Source organism: Athene noctua, chromosome 1 (genome assembly GCF_965140245.1).
Source record: "Athene noctua chromosome 1, bAthNoc1.hap1.1, whole genome shotgun sequence".
NCBI classification, from domain to species: domain Eukaryota; kingdom Metazoa; phylum Chordata; class Aves; order Strigiformes; family Strigidae; genus Athene; species Athene noctua.
Window position 1 is genome coordinate 83,058,224 of NC_134037.1, and position 20,611 is coordinate 83,078,834.

Below are 20,611 nucleotides of genomic sequence, written 5' to 3' on the forward strand. Positions count from 1 at the left end.
GTCAGGCCATGTGCCTTGCTACCTCTTCCTCTTCCTCTCTTGTGCTAAGTGGCAGTCGTATATTTGCTCTTCCCTTTCTTGGGCTTCCTCAGATCACTGTGTTCTGCCCTGCCTGAAAGAACACTTCTGTTAAGTATCTTCTCTGAAAGCTCTTACGACAAACCCTCTATAGCCTACTCTGCAAAGGCTCCTTGATAATTTTGTTTGCTCCATAGCAAAGGACTCCTGGCAGGTCCATCCTGTTTGACCATAGGAGCCTCACTGAGGAGCTACCGAGGGTGATTTCTGTCAGTCCTGAACACCTCATGACTCAAAGAACAGACTTTCTTCAGAGTGATAGACTTCTGTAAGTTGCATTGTGTAAATGTTCTGAGAATGAGGGATGCCATCAGCCGATACTCTGGGACTTGCTCCCATGCTGGTGTCTCACTGTGCCCTCAAACTCTGGACATTGGTCTTCATCTTGAGATACTGTCTCAAAGGTATTGTTTGTCTCTCTTGTTTAATTCTGTCTCAGAGCAATTTTCTGCAACTTAATTTCTCCAAACTGTTGTATAATCCTGGTCAGTCGGATGGCCCCCAGTATGCCAGCCTTTTCATGAGCTGTCTTGAAGATATTTGCACTAAGTTGTGCAACTGTATTGTTACTGTACCAAAGAAAATAGTCTTTGCCATTTGAAAACCCAAACTGCTCTTTCATGCTTAAAAAATAACAAAATAAAAACCACCACAGATTCAACAACCACATCAATCAAAATAGAATACTCCTATAAATGTTTCTAAAAACTGTGATCATCACTGGAAATAGTAACTTGCAAGATTCAGTATGTTGACAATACCTGCAAATTAAGACAACTCCACTCAGAAAGCTAGCAGCTTTTCAAGATGCACCAGGAATGCAGTATGCCACCATGCTGTCAGACATGAACAATATTTTTTTCTGAGTGCTGTATTACAGTTGTTATTAATAATGTAAGGAGGACAATTCTAAAAGGCGGTTCTTGCATAATAATAGGTGCAGTCTGGATGTCATGCATGAATTTACTTTAACACAGAAAGTAAACCATGCCAGTTATACCTAACCTAGAACTATACAGAACATGCTTAAGTGCTTACAGTGTATTCTGGTAGAAGATTCTATCCTGAAATAAATATTTGCAGAACTGACTCTTTGCAGGGTTGATACCAGTCCTTCAATCTCCCTATATTAATCCAAAACAAATACCTTGTGGGCCAGGGTTTACCAAACGGAAATGGACTTTACCTAACCAATCCAAATAAAATTTATCAGTGCATCTTTTTCCCATAAAAGAACAACTGAAGAGTCTGATCCCTAAGCATGCACATGATAGAATGCATTAGACTTTATTCATCGCTCCAAATGCTCTTGTGGAAATGAAGTGTTAAGCTGAAAAAGTCACTGTGTATTAGAATAAACTTCACAGATAACTAGTTTAGGACAGACATTCTTGATTCCAAAGCTTGTTTTCTGACCTGCCAGCACTGGTCTTCAAATGAAACCAGTAAAATACTTAAAAGATTCTGGGAGGTAGCATTCATAACATTACTGAATAGTGAAAACTAGGTAGTGTCCTGTTGCCGTGTTACCATGCACTGCCAAACATCATCATCACCTCATTTTTCTGTCCTTCATCCCTGATTCATTTGAATGATCTTAATTCATCTGAGGTCAAATTTTTATGTATTTGTGTTTAAAATAGCCCTTCCCTCAGCAGGCTTGCAAGCAATTATTTGACTTTGTACACTTTCACATACTGTACAGGACAAGAAGTATGCCCTGGTAAGAACCAGCAAAATTAGAAACTTTTGCTCTCTTGGTGGTGTTCTTGCATGTAGGAAATTGGTTTACAACTCTTTGGAGACACTTAGTCTAGATTCTGAAGAGAGGTTTATGATAGCTCTGCCTAGATACTGCTTGTAAATGTCTTGGTTTATCAGTCGGTGACCAGTTCCTCACCCCTGAATACATCTACATTGAAATGACGTTGCAGATCTGGTGTCAAGAAGCAAGTCACATTAGCCTTAACGGAGAGCATGTTGGTCTTAATGGTGATAAAGGCATAGCTTTGTGCAGCGATCCGGATTTCTGTGCAGGTAGACAAGCAAAATGTTTCCCTAACATTTCCAAGAGGACTTCTCCTGAGGCAAGCTTACCTTGGCATCGCTTCTGTTGCTACTTTGATGTAACACTAGTTTTGTAAGTTCCACTGCTCTGCCTCACACCCTCTTTCTTTTCATCTCATAGCCTGCAAAACGGATCTACTCTAAAAAAATAAAGCTTCCAAAATACACTCTCTTGTTTGACATAAACCAGAGTAAACTATGTAAAACTAATACTCTAAAGTTTACTTTGACCTTTTTTCTGTCAGTAACAAGGCTTCAGTGTGACTGAAGTGTCTTCTTATCTGGTAGCTGAACACCTTGTACTCCTCCCTTTAGCCAGTTATCACAAAGACAGCTCTTCATTGAATGAGGAGATAGAGTGTTTGCTGATTCCTGTTTCTTCAATTAGTCAACAGTTTAAAAAGAAAAAAGCAACAGCTTGGCATCTGTACTATTTTCTAGTTGTTTTGCTGGTATAATAATGAAAGTGAGACTTTCAATTAGGAAACCTTATTTTTTTCATGTGATTTGTGATTAAATTAATAGACTGGTATCTTGCTTAAGGGGAAAATTAAAAGTGATACCTGGATTATATAAGCTTTCATCTTCAAGACTGCATTGTTCTGATATATTATTGACACTTGGTCTAATGTTTAAGTAGCTCAGTAGTCTTCAGTTTGTTTTATGTACTAGTATTTGCTTTTAGTTCAGTTAAAGCAGTTGGAAGTTATTACAGTGAAACCCATGCTAGTTTAAATGAAGATGAGCTGAAGGTAAATTCAAGCCAGGAAGGCTGTACCACTAGACAGAGACATAGGGGATTTTTAACCAAACAGACCTCTTCCTTCAGTGAACATTTATATATGCAGTTGATGTGTTCAGTTCCATCCATAACGGAGAAATTGTCTGGACCAGCGAAGGCTGAGCTGCAGTGCAGCACTGTGCTTATAAGCAATGCTTTTGTCCATCTCCAGCTGCCTTATAGACCAGATTTTTCTGACAGATGACGACCTTGCTTTTGTTGGATTTTTCCCAGCTGCTTCACAGCTTGAACACACCAGTGCAGGCTGCCTGTTAATAAGGTCACTCATTCTTACAAAGTTTTAGCTAGTAAATAATACGCTTATGAGAAGTGTCTATGGCATCGATCACGTAACTTTGCAGCAGGAGGTCTTTCCCTTTGGTTACTTACAGTTTCTATAGCTTCAAGTTAAAGAGCCAAGTCCTTTGTCTTTCACGTGTTTGCTGGCCTGAGTATTACACAATGGTAAGATCCCAAACAGGTCTTGAATGCAAGTTGAATACAATGGCAAGGATGAAGTTTGTTTGGGCAGTGTGTAGAGATCTCCCAGGGCTGCTCAGGGGCACTGCAGTGAAGGTGTAGAGAAGTATTTGCTTCAGGAGGTGGCAGGTATGTGGTTTTTGTACCATGAATTCTTTGTCATAAATGCACAGCTGTATTTACACTTCAAGTGAAAACTGAAACAAAGCTTTCCACGCGTGTGTGGAGGTGGTAAGTGACATAGAACTATCTGTGACAGATGTTAGAAACCTCTTACAGCAGTGTGCTGCCAGGAAGCTCTCTCTGCTTTCTTCATTATAGAAGTGATACAAGAAGCTCAGTAGAGTGGAACTAAAATGCAGGCAACTTCAGGATTTCCCATACAGTGTCTTTTTGTCTTTAAAGGTATTACCTGCTTGTAGTTTTGTAGCAATCCTATGGATGGTTGCTTTAAGTGTGGGGTTGGCTGTTGGAAAATTACGCTGTATAAATAGCATTGTTTGTTGTGGTTCAGTGGTTTTCATATCATGTTTGTTTAGTTTTCAGTTAAGATGGGTGTTTTTTGTAGCTCTCAGCCGTCCAACCTTGGCTTGCCTTTTCAGAGTCAAGCTGTGTCCTGGCTCAAGAAATGTCTTTGCAGATTAAAGTTCAAAAGGCTAAGTCTTGGTCCAGTGCAGTTTTCATACTCTGATACAGCGTCAGACCAAGTTACACAGGCTGTTCTGTGGGTGATCTTGGAACTGTAATTCAAGAGCTCTGCTCATCGGCAAATGTACTTCTCATTCAAACTTAGGCTATTTTTCTTTTAGGCCAACAATAATAGTGTAAAACAAAACAAAGGTATATCAGTTTTGCCAGTCAAGAGTAAATCAAATGCCTTTTTGTTGTTGTTTTTCCCTGATAAAATTGCATGGTTTAGATGGCTCTCACATCAGATCTTTACTTTGGTCCATTGCTATCTCAGAAATAGACACTTGGAAGTTCTAATACAGTAACAAGCATGAATAATAAAACCCAAACCAAACAGGAGTTGAAAGACTGTTTGTGATACATGGAAAATTTGGTAACTGTCAATGTTCTCTAAGGATGATGTCTGTGAAAAATTAACCTTGTTGGATGGTGATGTGGAAGGTTAGACAGGAGAAGCAGTTTCAGGACTGTGATTGTATACAGAAGCTTTCAAGATCTTAAAATGTGCCTTGCCTAAGTTAATTTATACAGTGACTTAAAATATCCCGTTCAGAACTAGGCCTAAAAGAGTGTTGATTATTTAATACTGGCACTCGCAAGCTTAATAGAAATTTAAAGTGAAAAATTATTTCGTATGTACTGTTAATGAACTTGCCAAATTTGGAATAATTTTCCTTTTCTTTTCCTTGTTGATTTGCAGCTGCTGTTGGCTTTCTGACAGTTTCCAGTGTCATTACCATGTCAGCCCCTTTCTTTCTGGGGAAAGTTATTGATGTTATTTATACAAATCCCAGTGAAGACTTCACTGACAGCCTGACCAGCCTATGTGCCTTGCTGAGTGGAATCTTTTTATGTGGTGCTGCTGCTAATGCTACTCGTGTCTACCTCATGCAGACTGCAGGTAAAAACAGAAGCAAAAAGTGGCGCTGAGAGCCATCTTTTTTTACAGTGTCAGGATATCTAATGATCTGAAATAAATTCTTGGCACTGAGGGATTCTTCTTGGAATCAATAGCTTTTTTTTACCAGTAGTGCAAAGATAAGTATGCTGGAATAATTGTTCATTTTTATTTACTGTTATGTGATATCTTAAAGCTCACTCTCTTCTGGTATGTTCTGTAATTCTGGTCTCTCTGTAATGTGACTAGTTCAGTGCTGTGTAATTCTGTGATTTTTACATTGTCAGTGTCTGTGTAAAGTCTTGGGTGCCATGCTTGACTGACTTCTGTTTCTGACAGGACAAAGAATTGTGAAACGTTTGAGAACAACCATGTTCTCCTCTATTCTGAAGCAAGAAACTGCTTTCTTTGACAAGACCAGAACAGGAGAGCTGATAAACCGCTTATCTTCAGATACAGCCCTCCTGGGCCGTTCCGTGACTGAAAACCTTTCAGATGGGCTCAGGGCAGGAGCGCAAGCATCTGTGGGGGTTGGCATGATGGTATGGTGGTCTCTTCCCTGCTTGTCACTTCTTGTAGTTGCAAGTTGGTTTCAGTTCTGTTGGGTAATGTGGAAATGTGATTCAGTTCAGAAACTTGTGTGTTCTTGGATACAAGTGTATTTCACTGGTTATCTACAGTAACTTCTATGTACTGCATTGCAGTACATCATGTGCCTGTACCAACTTGGTGTTTGCTCACAAGCCAGAATACGGAGAATGAAGGTTTGAAATGAACTACTGTTACTGCCCAAATGTATCAAGCAAAGTATAGTAGGCAAATAGCTTAACTTCCTACTAAAAATACTAATGTCAGTTATAATGTTCCCATGGTTGTAGGTAAAATAGGGTGTGAAGGTCCTGATGTAAAAGTAATGGAAGTTGGTTGATTCTGGTTAAGGCCTAGGTGAGCAAAGGCAGCACTGAATATCAAACTACTGCTGAGGATTTTTACAAGTGTTAATCTTTCTGCTTTAGTCTGTCAGTAAAGAATATATTTAGGTAGGAAGCATATTAATGAAGGCTCCAGTGCAGTGCATCAGATAATATTCCTTGGTGGCCAGTTGGTTTACATAAAAATCTGGCCCCCCTTGATGTTTTTTATGGCATTAATTTTGTTATGCTTATCTGAGAAAAAATATGTTGGTGGCAGTTATCTTAACTGAAGGTATGGTAATTTCTGCTGTCTACCTGGAGATAAAAACAGATAGCAAAAAGTCTCCTCATAAAAATATGCTTCTAATATTGATGTTATTAGAAACTGTTAAGAGTTTCCACTGTGAAGTTTTAAAGCTTTAGTACTTTGTCACTGTTAAGAATGATGGCTTTCTGTATTTATCTAAGCAAATAGTCTCTAAGGTTTTATCTTACCATAGATTAAATGGAATAACTTTATATAAGGTATTCTGCTCAAAAATCCTGCCATGATACGGTGTTAAAAGGTGGACTTTAAAAGCTTTCCCAGAAAGAAGAGATTATTACGGAATAATTATCAAGCCTGGCAATTAAATCGATATTTAATTTTTCTGGAGATTTTTGTTTTCAATACAGAAAGTGAGATGGAATGAAAACACGTTAGATGTAATTTCAATAAATCTTATGAAAATAACCTATTTAGGAGCTTTGATGATGATGGTTACAAGTGATAACATTTTCAACAGCAAATTAAATCCATTATTCCAGGTTATGAGCATTCATGGGTGCTAGGGAGCACTGCTGACTCCATCTGTTGCTCGGTTACCCAGAAGTAGTATACGATATTTCTCTACTCAGCCTTTCTGTATTACACCATCTGTTCAAAAGTTGTGAAAGCACTTGAGAAACTATATAATAGCTTACGTCTTTCAGCATGCCTGAGAGATTTCCTGGTAGGCCTGTTTACTGAGGTTAAGATACTTGGCTAAGACCACGCAATGAACCAGTGAGAAAGCTAGAAATGAAATCCAAACTGCTTTGCTTATAATCCTTTGCTCTAACCATGAGATACATCCCAAATGCTGTGGAGGAGTTGATAATTTTGCCTGGAAGAAATACAATGTGATAAATGAAAGCATGGCAGCACTAAATTACAGTCCTGCTAGTTTTAGAAAACTCTAGCGAAGGAAGTTGCACTTCAGTACTCCAGTGGTTATTTTTAATCTGAACGCTAACCCCTGACACATACCTTTTTCTTCTAGTTTTTTGTGTCTCCTAGCCTTGCTGCATTTGTTCTGAGCGTTGTGCCACCCTTGGCTGTCCTGGCTGTGATTTATGGAAGATACTTGCGAAAACTGACTAAAATGACCCAAGATTCTCTTGCAGAAGCAACACAGGTAATCTTTTAATAGACACTTTCTAGTTAACTTCAAAGTTGCTCTAGTGTGTTTAGGTTAATATCTCTGAAGTTACAGATCTTCTGAAGATAATTGTACTGTTCATTGCCCTAAGCCATGCTGAGCCTGTAGTTTTGCACCTGAATAGGCTGAAAGATAAATGTCAGTAACATTTATTCATAGATCTCAAAACCAACCATGCTTTGGTTGTCCATAACAATATAATGTAGAGGTACAAGGCCTTGAGAATTTGGAAATGTAGGAAAGGTTAAGGATGTTAGGCTTCAGCTTTGTGAGACCATAAAAATACCAACCTATGAAATCCTGTGTAATTTGGTACCTGGGTGTGAAAGACAGTTTTCTTAGACCATGGTTATGAGTTTGAAGCCATCAGAAGCATCCTAGATGCATCTGTCTTTTAAGAAAACTTTGCTAGCAAGTCCGCTGGAATAAATCCTTGATGTTTGACCTTATTGTCAGCTCTTTAATGTTTATGAGGCTTGACATTTCTTAAACTTTTCTGGGTATCTCAGCACATACCCAGATATTTGGGAGGAAAGTAGAGGAAGCTGTTGCTTCTAAAGAGGCTGTTGTAGGGGTCCTTTATTGTGTTTGCTGACTGCACTGAATCTTGCAAAGCACTATCAGAGAATAGTAGTGATAGTGACCTCTTCCTCACAGGCTGAGCATGGGGAAACATTAAAAAACATAGAAATAGAATCAGGAAAGATCTACTTAAAACAGCCACAGTTGTCAGCTGTTTTAAACTTGGGCTGTTCTTTGTAGAAATTCTGCAAATTGACTGTGCAGAAGGAAGATTAAGCCCTCTTCTGTTTATCTTCTTCATCCTGTGTTGAAGGGAAGCTCATGCCTTTTTAAACCAGGTGTGGGACTTCACATGAGCAAGCAATTTTAGTGTTCCATTCAAATTTTCAGGTTGAATGGAGGATGGAAGGAAGAGAACTGTATTTTTAGTATCATATTTTTACTCAGAAAAGGGAGCCTTGTTTTCTGTAAGACCATCACAGTGTCTATTATCAACTTAGTCTAATCGGTTACAATTGAGGTGATTTTAGAATTAATACTTTGCTGTTCAGAAGTTAAAATAAAATACTGAGTTGAAATGAGATGTTAGTAGTTGAGCTAAATTCATTCCCAGTGTTGCTTTGATCACATAAGTGGAATTGTTTCAGGAAATAACTGCAGGTTTTCTTGCTTGATTTAGTGTAGAATAGAATATTCTTTATTTTTGCCCTCCCCACATTGTTATTGCAAGATATTGTCAATAGTAATCTTATTTGTGTTGTTCCTGTCAAATTAAGGGGTTTTTTTAACCCTACTTTTATATTTTTCTGCTAGGACTTAAGGCAATCTTGAAGTTCTTTTTAAACTGCCTGGGCACGCAGTTTATTTTTAACATAATAGAATTTAAAAAAAAAAAAAAAAAAAAAAAAGAGGGGTGGGGCTGGGGAAAGGAGAGCATGAGAAATTTTCCAGTGTTATCCAAATGAATGTATTTGGAGATTAGTGTAGTGATATTGCTTTAACTTTCAAATGTTCTGTAGTAAGAACATACCAAATTGTGTGTCTGTGTGTGTTTGTTTTGTTCTTTGCTTTAATGTAGTTAGCTGAAGAGCGTGTTGGAAACATAAGAACAGTTCGAGCTTTTGGGCAAGAAGTGGCTGAAATGGAGCAGTATACAAATAAAGTCGATTATGTGCTACAACTGGCTAAAAAAGAGGCACTAGCTCGGGCAGGCTTCTTTGGAGCAGTAAGTATATTTTGATGAAAGTGAACCAACCATGTTATGCCAAGGGTCAGTTATTTTAAAATTCATGAGATACTTATAAATCTGCAAATAAATGAATTGAGCGTAAATTGAATCTACATAAAACCGTGGGAAGACAACTTAAATCAGTCTAAATTGCTGTGAAACTGCACCTCAAGGTACAGTGGTATGATAAAGCCAGTTTAAGCCTCTATTTCTGCCCCGCACCCCATAGCTTGGTATTCTTTATCTGAGGCCATACCTCCTCTTCAATGAACTAAACTTGTGGAAACCTTCTCCCAGCCTTAGCATTTTAGCAGGTTTGGCATCAGTGTGAGGAAGGTGGGGAGTGCACAGGTGGGGGATGGAGGCTGGGATTGCATTTTTCCTCAATAGCTTGCAGTGAGTTTGTTTAATAGTATTCTAAAACTGCAAAATAGCTGCAGACTATCAACTCTTCTCCTTTAATGATGGTTGAGAATAATGTTTGGTGTTCCTTTCTATCTTGGGGAAAAAAATCCAAAAAAGTTGGTTGCTTTTTGAATGCTTGTTGGATAGGGCAGTGCAGTGCCACAAGATGTCTGTTTGTTGGCTTGGTTTGTTTTAGAATTGGTTTTGTTCAAATTTAACTCAGTCCTCTAGAAATCTAGATATCCATAGTATGGGCATTCTTTTATTAGAAGGAAAATTCTGACACAACATTTTAGAGGATGACATTTCAGATGTATGTGACAAAATCTGCCTTTTCCTCTTTTTCCTTAGACTGGCCTTTCTGGAAACTTAATTATCCTCTCAGTCTTATACAAAGGAGGATTACTGATGGGCAGTGCCTACATGACAGTTGGTGAACTCTCATCTTTCCTAATGTATGCTTTCTGGGTTGGAATAAGCATTGGAGGTATGGAATGAGAAATTAGATTTTCTTCACTTCAAAGCATTACACTCAGTATGGGGGCGGGAAGGAAGAAGCTCTTAAAAGATCTGGCTTTCTTAAAAAGTCTCTTCCAAATGATCTTCCCAAGAAATCATACATAATTTTTTTTCTGAAGAGTTAATGAAAATAATAATTTATAACTTAATCTTAATATAAGCATTCCATTTTCCCAAAGGAATACAAAGGTAATATTTTTTCAGTGTGTACGTGACAGATACATATTACTTTAATTTTCTTTGGCTCTAAATTAAAATACTTGATATATAATGTAAAGAATTAACACTGGTATTATATTTTTTACAGGATATGTGGGTCTGTGTTAAACACACTCTATTTAGAAGGGCATGTGGAATTCAGCTGTAATTCAGTATAGAGTGTCTTGAGCTGGAAGGGTAAAGAGTGCCAGCAGAACACTGCACTCTGGTGCTAAACTTTTATTTTTCCTTACTCACTGATGGCTCCTTGAAGCTCAGACTCTGTAATCTACTGGCCCAGAAACAAACAGTTCATTTTTTTGACAGAGCAGTCCTCACTACTTCATACAGGCAAAAATGAAGATAAGGTATTTTGAAATTTGACAGCTCATTGGAAGGTGGTTCTTTAAAATGAGTCTGTTACTTCTGATAGACCAGCAGGGCAATGCAGCTCATTTGTACTCTTCTTTTCTAAGGCTAAGCCTGATATCGTGGGAAGCACAAAGATGTGCCTGAGGGCAAAATTCACAAAACCTGCTTCTTTGAATATCAAAATTCCAGTGGCACCCACTCCAGCTACCAAACCCTTTTCTTCTCTGCATAAATCACCCAAGTCATCCATCTGTCAACAGACAGATTACCCAGCGCTTTGAAAATGTGGGACAACTTAATGTTAAATAAATGAAAAATAAGAAGTACTAATAAAATAAAATTCAATTAACTTTTATTTGCTATAAAAACTTTTTAAAATTCTACTTAAGATTATTGAAGAATATAGTCCTGCAGAGAGCTTATTCTCATGGGGACTCTGCATTAAAGGTGTCTTGCCACAAGAGACCTGCCTTCCTTGACGCCTACAAGGCATATATAAATCTTCAAAGTGCTAAGTCTGCTCGGTCATCATCAGTACATATAGTAGTTCATGCAATGAACTTTGAAGTTCACTGCGTAATTTGGGACTTTGCCCCTTTTTGTTGTAACAGTTGGCTGTGTTTCCTACTAAACACTGAACACAGGTAATGAAAATTAAAACCAGTTTCTAATTAGCCTTTGTTGTCCATATTATACAGTGGTTTTTTTAATGAGTGGTTGTGAATTTTCAAATGTCATTGTCTCAGTTTCAAGGCGTGTTGTGAGGCTCATGCCTTCTCCCCTGTGCCCTGCTCTAGGATGTGGGTACTTAGGTCTCTTTTCCAAGCAGACAGCTTCTCACCATGGCTAGTGCTTTGTGTTTCAAGCTTTCTGATAGTCCTCAGCAGCCAGGTGATGAAATGCCCTGTTTACACTTACAGACTAATGACCTTGTGCTGGGCTTGTTGCTTTGCAAGAATAAACCAGTAAACCTATTTTGATACACCTTGGGTTTTCTGCCCTCCTGAAATCACTCAACGCTATACGCATTTTAAGGTGGAAGTGGTTTATTCTGTATCTTTATTTTGTTAGAATTCAGAGATTTTAGAAATTGGTTACTTTATTTTGAAAGACACACAAAAAATGAAGAAATAAGACATTTTGTATTTATGTCCTACTCCATTTTTGGTTCTAGGTGCATTTCTGTGTTTATTTCAGCCGGAAAGCCCTTCAGCCAAGATGACTGACACAGCTGCTAAGAGTTGGGACCTAGTGCTTACTATATGCAGGCCTTTTGCTTTCTCCAGTGATGTTTAAAGCACACTGACTTGGGAGACATATTTCTTTACACTGTCCATTTTCCACATAGCTTCTCAAGCGTCAGTTCAGCTTTAGGTTTTGTGCTCTCCTTCCCCCGTGGCTGACCCAGCCAGGCTCCCCTGTAGTAGTATAAGCCTGCCTGACAAAGAAGAACATTCTGAGTGCTTCGTTCTTCTAAATGATTTTGAACATGTAGCTGGTCGTACAAGGCTATTTCTCTGAAGTTGGATGCTGTCGTTCCTGATAGATGAATGAAAAAGAGTTGCTTTGCTTTGGAGTATACGCAAGCTTAGGTGTATTAATATTTTCTTTTTTTTCTTCAGAATGATTTACTTTACAGATATAAATAAGAATGGTGAATAAGGCTTATTGGTAGCTCTCAACTGAGACTAGATAGGATTTAAATCAGCATGTTTGATAGTGTGTTAGACTAAAAGGTTCCCTACACGTCTGGTGCTTCAATGATGGTGATGAAAAGCAAATTTTATGTCTCCTGTGTCTTTCATTCCATATGGATGCATAATACTGTTCTGCTTTTTATTTAGGTCTAAGTTCCTTTTATTCTGAGCTAATGAAAGGACTAGGTGCTGGTGGACGTCTATGGGAACTTATTGAAAGGAAGCCCCAACTTCCATTTAATGGTGGGTCCTTGGTTTGTTACTGTTCATAGGTTGATTTTTCTCTTAATAGTCACCAGTATTTCAGAAGGATATGTGTAATAATACCTAAAGATAGTACTGACTTACATTTTTTTGAAAGAAACTAGATACAGTGGTAATTCTTCTGACTACTAATAACTATGAAAAAGATGGTAGAAATTTCCTTTAATCAGAAATCCTAGAAGCTGAAAATTTAGTGGGTTTTTTCTTTAATTAATTCAGAATATGCTTTTATGAAAAGTTATGTGACTGAGAACATGCTCATTTCTAGCTTTTTGGAATATTTCTTTGATGTTATCCCCACTTTCTCTTGGAATAGCTTTAGAGTGAAAAGAGTGGAAGAAAGAAAAAAGTGGGGAGGGAGGAGCTCTGAGATGGCTGTATCTCATATTTCCACTAAAAGTTTTACCATGCTCATCTCTAATGGCTAAGAAATTAGCAGTCTGAAAAAAGAGAAGCTTTTGAAACCACGTGTTTTTCATTAAGAGTATCTCAAGTTTAAACATTTCGTACTGATCCCGTGAAAACAGTTCCTGGGTAAGACATGGTGGTTTGAAGCTGAACTTGCAAGCACAGGCAGTTTGGCCTTTCAGCAGCACATGCCAAACTGAATTTTTGAGTGGGTTACTGAGGCATGATGGGGGAATGAAAGGAAGGAAGGCTTGGAGCTGAGATGGGGAGCTCTGTTTCTTGGGACAGTGTGGATGTGCAGGTGCAGCAGGCATTGCTTTTGGAATGATTTGCACCCGTCTTCTCACAGTAGCACTACCCACATTTCTCCCTTCTTTAGTGGGGCAAGGAGCCACTCCAGCATATGGTTTACCTGATGCAGCTATGGGTCAGGGAGCTGTGGGCCTTCTGCTGCATGAGCAGCCTGCTACACTAAGTGGGCTCCTAGTTTGACGTGTATTGTGTTGGACCTGGTAACACGCACATAGTATTTTTCATATAGCTGCAGTGTTCTAAGGATATGAACAAGAAAGTTTTGAAGGGGAGGTAATGTCCTTGATTAATCGAGTTTGACATTGTTGGAAGTGTGAGGAGAAACAAGCAATTTTTGTGGCAAATCAGTCATTCTTTTAATTGGCTGCTTTAGGTCCAAAGCTACGTTTGTGAGCCTGAAATAAATCTGGTTTTATCAGTATGTTCATAGGTGAATATACTCACCTTTGAGAGGTGTTAGATTTTTATGGAAGTGTGCTTTTTATGGAAACTTGCTGATGTAGTAGTCAAATCTCAAAAAGAAGATATGCAAACTTCATCTATAAATCTGGATTTTAAATAAGCATTTTAATGTAGTAACATTTAAACAAATATTGAATATAAATATTAATAAGCATTAAAATACTATCTAAATGGAATATGTAAATATTTTTGAATATTCAATAATATTTAAATACAGTAAATAAAAATATATTGCCAGCAACACCTTATTTACAGCTTTATTGTTCAGAAGCTAGACAATGCCCTCCAGCACTGAGTGTATTTTATATAAGTAGTATTTGCTTGTATCCATCAAAGTAGTTCAGTGAACTGCTTGTAGAAGGTACTTTCTGTGTGAATTGCTGGTTTATTTAATCAGCTGCATCCCACTAAGTAAAAGTCATACATGTGTGTTCACCAGTTCTGTATGTTGTTAAGAAATGCAATATAGCAGTGTCCAGTTGAGCTGTCAACACAAATTCTTTCTGAGATTTATATGGTCCTCTAATGGGGAAACTTTGTAAGGGCTACTCTAAGAGGAAGAGTCAGAGAAGAACATCCAGTGGACCTAACAGATTTTTCAAGTGAGCTCTGGCTTTAGGGAATGTCATGATTTGAACTTGGCCCGTACTCTGCATCCTGTTGGCTTTCTATGCTGCAGCGGCACAGAAAAAGTGGAGTTTTCAGTTGTTTAATACAGAGGGGTTCTGTTGAAATGTTGTGCTTCAAATGTCTGTTCTGCTTCTGTCTCACTGTGCTGGAATTCCTGAAGTTCTTAACCAGATGGACACCAAGTCACAGCCTGGCTTCTGTCTTGTTTCTCTTCACAGCTGCAAGCCTGTCTGTAAGATACTTTTCAATGTGCATAGACTTCACTTAGGCAGTGAAAGTGTTCCTGTCTCCAGTGGATGGAGGCAGATTTAGTATAGCAGCCATTTGTCCAAAAGCTAACCACTAACTAGCTGACGAAGGGATAGCTATGCACTCTTGTCTTTAGCAATGAAGCTGCCTTTAACTTCTGCCATGACATCCAGTGCCACACTGCAGTTTGCTGTGCCCTTCACAGACCTAGTGCAAGTGTTGATTTCATCATCATTTGGATGGGATTTTTTTTTTTTTTTAAATCTAGATTATTTCAGTGGTCTTCATCTTGCACTTGCTACAGTGGTAGCAGTGCAAAATAAGCAGTAGTGTTGGGGCAGACGTTGTCTTTCTCCCTGCAGGTATTGAATTGTATAATCACAGGAATAGTGACATCCAGAAAACAATATTTTATGGGTGAAACACAAATAGGACAAAGTTTTAGATGTCCATGTAGCATAGGCTTACAGAAAGCTTCTTTTTAAGTTTCCTTTCAGTATAAAATACATAGGAAAGAATATAAACCTTTGTCTCAAAACCCAAACATAGTTGCTTTCTGGCTCATCAGACAATAAAGCCAAGAGACTATTTCTCTACTTTGCAAACCCACTTGAAACATCTACTCTTTTCGCTACTTAGGTTCTGTTTTCATGGAACTCCAGCTGTTGTTGGTGATAATAAATATCTCAGGAACAAATTATGTCTTTTTTTCCTGTTTCTAGAATCCAAACAAGAAACATGTACAATCTTGTATATAGCTTTTAGATATTTTTACAGTAATATATAGAGGAAGGACTTGTGGTACCAGACTTTCTGTATTGCAGTGTTTCAGGCCATGGAATAGACTGTGCAATAACTGGAACTGAGAATAAATATAAGCAATTGATTGTTACTTTGGTAATAGGATTATGCTGCTAGCACAAGATTTAGAAAATACATTTATTTACCCAAAGAGAGGTTTACAAACCACTGTGCTTTTAACCTAACAAACAAGTTACAATGTGTATATCCATGGATTAAAGTCAAGTAAGGAGTCTGAAATTGTATGCACTTGCCTTTACCATTTCTATGCTACTATCATTAAACAGAAAGCCCGGAGGAGGGAATCTGGGGAAAATGAAAAGCAAAATAAATTATTTGCTCTGGGAACAGCAGGACTAGTGAAATCTTGATTGCTACTGATGTGTTTCTGTGCTTCCTATCCATAGTTACTGTTTAACCAAACGTGGACATGTGCTACCACGTGCTGTGGCAAGTTGGGGGTTACTTGTGTGCTGTGTCTGAAAAGAATTAAGGGGGTTGAGTTGCATGTCTTCAGCACGAACAAACACTACTCGGGTGTCACTCTGGTGCTGACGGTTTTCACAGAATGTAGGAACTTTGTCAGTGAGACTGTCCTTTGGGAATGCAGCAGCACCACTGTCCGGTTAGTTTGCTTTGTATGGATGTGTGTTGCTGGGATATAACAGGGCCTGAAAAAATTGTATTTCTTTGTCTTACCTATTTGTAAGCTTTTTCTAGTACTGATGATACTCTTTTAAAATAATTGTTTAAATCAAATGCTGCGTTCCAGAAAGAAGCTGGTTTTATGTAACTTTGACAGTCATTCATTCATAATGGTTTGTTAGGGTATTCCACAAACTGAAATTTTAGTTTCAGTGAATTTACGCCTTTCAGTGAGTTATGCTTCTGATGGGTCTTTGAGTACACTGTTGTTCTGAATTTATTAAATGTATTTTCCACTTAAAAAACCCAAAAATCTAAACAATGGCCATTAATGCAACAAACGTAGCAGCAGCAGCTTTATTCCAGTGACAGCCTTTGTTTAAAAGCTACCCAGTTAACAGGTAGTGAAGAGGGAAGTGCTCTCATCCAAAGGGGAGGGTGTTTCAGGTGACTTTTGTGGCTTGGTGAAAGGGCAGTAAGTGATTTGCAATGTTTATCTTCTTGCATGTGTTCTATGGCAATGGGACTTTGGCCTTCAACAATGCCATTCTATTTCATTGCTCCTAATTGACAAAATTTAAATTGTTTATAATATGTTTTCAGGTAATTCTACTAGAATTGAACATTGCTACGTGTTAGGTATCAGCAAGATGGAAATTATCCCTCTTGCTGTAGGCAGCTTACTGCTGGTGAGCAACCTGAAATTACATTCAGGAACAAGTGGTGTACCACACTGATTCAGTCATGGCTGAAATATAATTACTGTGGCTTGCCCCTATCCCTAGATTTAATGTGGAGATAGATATTTCTAATGGCTGTCTGTAAAGCAAGTTCTAGGAGGGCTGAGCTGATTTTTGTTTCTGTATTTTACTGTTTGTCATACAGAGGGAATCACATTAGGCAAAGACACATTCAGAGGTGCTTTGGAATTCAAGGACGTTGAGTTTGCATATCCAACACGTCCAGAAACATCCATTTTCAAAGATTTTAGCCTTTCCATTCCAGCTGGCTCTGTTATGGCTCTAGTTGGCCCAAGTGGTACAGGGAAATCAACTATTGTATCCCTTCTACTGAGGCTGTATGATCCTATCTCAGGTATGTTTTGTGTGTTGCTGTCATTCATGACAGCTGATGCTTTGCATCTCTGATACACCTTATAAACGGTCAGAGTTCCTGTGGTTGAAGCCCTGATGTGACTGTTCCACTGATGCACTGTGCTTCCCGCCGGGGTGTGTGGTTACCTTGTGGTGGTGCCTGCATAGCTTTGCTTTTCTGATCCACCAGTATGTGATTCCCCAGGGGTCGTTGTTCTCAACTGGTCTTTTTCTGTCTCTCTTCAGTACTTGACAAACACACTTGATTTTACTGTGTCTTAATTTAAGGTACTATCACCGTTGATGGCTTTGATATCCGTCAGTTAAATCCACTGTGGTTCAGGACAAAGATTGGAACAGTGAGTCAGGTAAGGAAGAAAAAAAGTATTCCAAGTGAATGAAATAATTTTGTGTGATCAACTAGCTCTGCCTCACTTTTTTTTTTTTTTTACTATATAATTTTGCTCCTCAGTGAATCCCTCCATCTCACCATAACTGCTGTTGTGCATGCTTTGTTCCAAAATTAAGGATTCAGAGCTAGTCCCATTATGCTGTAATGTTTTTACGTAATCATAGAGATTCAAAGTGTTAGGTTAGTGTGCCAGAAAAGTTTGCACGTGGAGACTGGAAAATATGTTGTTGCAAATGGTATAGATATGACTATCTTGATGTTCTCTATGATTTATTGGAATAAAGTAACACAAAGCTTAACATTTAATCACATTTTGTATTCATGGAAGTTACACTGTTCTATTTTACACAACCATTTGAAAACTGACCTTCTGTGCTCTGTGTTGTTTCCAGGCAAACATAATTCCACTAGGAAAGCCTGAAAATATAGCACTGTTGGCATTTGCTCTTATAATGCCCCCTTCCTAGCAACTCCCAAATTCTGGAAGTACAGAGGGATGTTTAATGGTCTCTTAAATTGTTTGGCCAAGTAAATTATGAATGTTCCTTCCCTTGTCTCCCTGGATACTTCACAGTGCAGTTAACTTAGGTGCATGTTCTGGTTAAAAGCATAAGGATAACTGGGCATGTTGCCTTTCAAAGCATGTATTTTATGTAATAATGCCACCAAAAGTTTTTGTGCAGAAATTATTTTCCTGTGGGCACATTAACATTTTTCATTTTTAATTTCTGTATTCCACTTGAATTACCAGTAGGAGATTCATAGTGATATTCATACTATAGTATGTCTCTGTTTTATAAACAGAGCAGACTTACCTTGTTTCAGATGTTTTCCCATTGTACATCATTTTCCTATCTGCCAGTCCTCTTCACTGCTTTAAGCTTTGATACAAATTAAATGCACAAAATGCCATGAAATCTGTGTAGAGTTTGAGAGGAATCATCATTGTTGCAAATGATGATAGATAGTAAAGTCCAAAGGGAGATTTTCTGATGTGTGAATGAATAGCTTTTTCTGAACTCTTCCTCAAATATTAGGAATTGAGGGTTATGTTATGTTTTGTCAGTTAAAGCAACTTATTTTTTAATTGATTTCCACTGCCCATTTTGGGGAGAGACTTTTGTTTTTAATTCAGTTAACTTTTGCTTACATATTCTTTCGTACGGATATAAAGGAAATGAATACGGGGACTTATTTGATATATAGATAATACATGTATGTAATTACAGATTTACTGTATTAGTTATGTTTTTGAATTTGTCAGGAACCAGTTCTGTTCTCCTGTTCTATTGCTGAAAATATTGCCTACGGTGCAGAGGATCCTTCTACTGTGACTGCAGAGGAGATTCAGAAAGTTGCTGAAATAGCTAATGCTGCTAGCTTCATCAGAGATTTTCCAAAAGGGTTTGACACTGTAGTTGGAGAAAAAGGCATTTTGCTTTCAGGTACTTCTTTATATTGCTTATTTTAAAAAATGCTATAGAGTGAAGTCAAAATTCTGTTATTTTTTGTTACCAGTTTTTTCTCGAAGTCATAGCCTGCCATAAGTATTAAAAAATCATAATCTCCTTCATCTCAATTCCCCCTCTGAAGCACATGTGCCTAATTCTGCTCAGCTCAGGCATTCAGTTAAAATTACTTTCTATCTTTTTTCCTGTTTTAATTTACTGAGCTTTTTCCCCCAGGTGGACAGAAGCAACGAATTGCAATTGCTCGAGCTCTGCTCAAGGTAAACCAGCACCCAAATAGCTATTTAACTACTTTGCGGGGACATGGGAAGTGTTAAAAAGGAGGTGGTATTTCAGTGGGAGAGGTGGAAAAATATTTTTTAAAATCAAATTGTATCTTTTATATCTTTTACATTAATGAGGAACTTTGAAAGGGTCGAGTGGTTTAACTAAAGACAATTTACTTATGGAAATGCTTTTTCCATCTTTCAGTCATGTTTTTTGATAGTTTTTGCCAAGACTGATGCTAAATCATTGTATAATGGCTCACTTTCGTATGACCAGATCAAGGATGAAGGAAGTCTTTAAGAATGTGGTGCTAGTAAACTCATATATGACACTTCAGTCTCTGTGTTCTGTGTTTAGATATCTTATCATTCACAGGTTGATTTTTCCGGTTTGCAGCTTACTAGCACTATAGGTGCCCTGTCTTGGCTTTGAGGGGAGCTGGTCTGGATTTGGGACAAGATACTATTTCAGGCACAATGTTGTGTCATTTTTTTCTGCAAGGGTTGGCGTGGGTCTAGATTTAGGGCAGACTCTGTGCTGCACAAATTTGAGGAGGCTTCTGAAGATCAGAATTTGGGAATTTGATTCAGGGACAGCCACGGGGTCTGGGGTCTCACAGGGAGGCGGTTTGGTGCTGATGCTCAGCTGGAAGTTTTGACCCTTGCTGACTCGAGCTTACATTCACATTAAGCCACACGGGTCTCTATAGCATTCTAGTGTGCCCAGTTCTGCTAGATTACTAGGAATTTTTCATTATACCAGTTCTCTTTTACCACAAATGCTGAAAAGCTGATGGCATTTCATGTCAAGTACAGGTCATGGGAGTAGAGACTTTATTTGGGAAAAAAAAAAAAAGTTGTAAAAAATGAACAAGTAGACAAGTAGTTGATGTAAGTATGTGAATGGGGCTGCAGTGGAGTCCCTTCTCTTCCAGATGAAGTCTAAAGCTTTTACTCTCAACTTTATCAAAGAAGTTTGAGTTATGTACTGTAATTCAATAGAAGCTTCTTAGGGATTTGGCAATTTTTTATTTTTTTTTTTTAATTGGGAAGAATTCTTAAATGCTAGTTCTTAGGTACTTTGTATTTCATCTGAGGGCAAAACACTGCTTGTTGGTAGGTTTTTATTTTTTGTTACTAGACAGTTACATATAGCAGACTGACTGCAAGCAGAGAGTAGCTGAGCCGCTGTGAAAGATCCACGTAAGAGCAGTAAATAGGAAATTGAACTTCTGACCACAGGGCTATCAAGCATGCATTAAAAATCATCACCCACCTCTGGTTTGTGGC

At 38.1% G+C, this 20,611-nt stretch overlaps 1 protein-coding gene across 3 annotated transcripts in view; it reads left to right on the top strand.

Moving 5' to 3' along the window:
* ABCB10 (ATP binding cassette subfamily B member 10) overlaps positions 1-20,611 on the top strand; it is a 28,294-nt gene that overhangs the window by 6,179 nt on the left and 1,504 nt on the right. For 2 of the 3 annotated variants that reach the window (XM_074925287.1, XM_074925306.1), the window contains exons 2-11: positions 4,797-4,997; positions 5,334-5,536; positions 7,210-7,344; positions 8,969-9,115; positions 9,875-10,010; positions 12,457-12,552; positions 16,966-17,175; positions 17,463-17,542; positions 18,851-19,031; positions 19,272-19,315. In XM_074925287.1, the coding sequence (XP_074781388.1) occupies positions 4,797-4,997; positions 5,334-5,536; positions 7,210-7,344; positions 8,969-9,115; positions 9,875-10,010; positions 12,457-12,552; positions 16,966-17,175; positions 17,463-17,542; positions 18,851-19,031; positions 19,272-19,315 (1,433 nt within the window). The remainder of the gene's footprint in view (positions 1-4,796; positions 4,998-5,333; positions 5,537-7,209; positions 7,345-8,968; positions 9,116-9,874; positions 10,011-12,456; positions 12,553-16,965; positions 17,176-17,462; positions 17,543-18,850; positions 19,032-19,271; positions 19,316-20,611) is intronic. The other variant, XM_074925296.1, reaches the window with a different exon arrangement.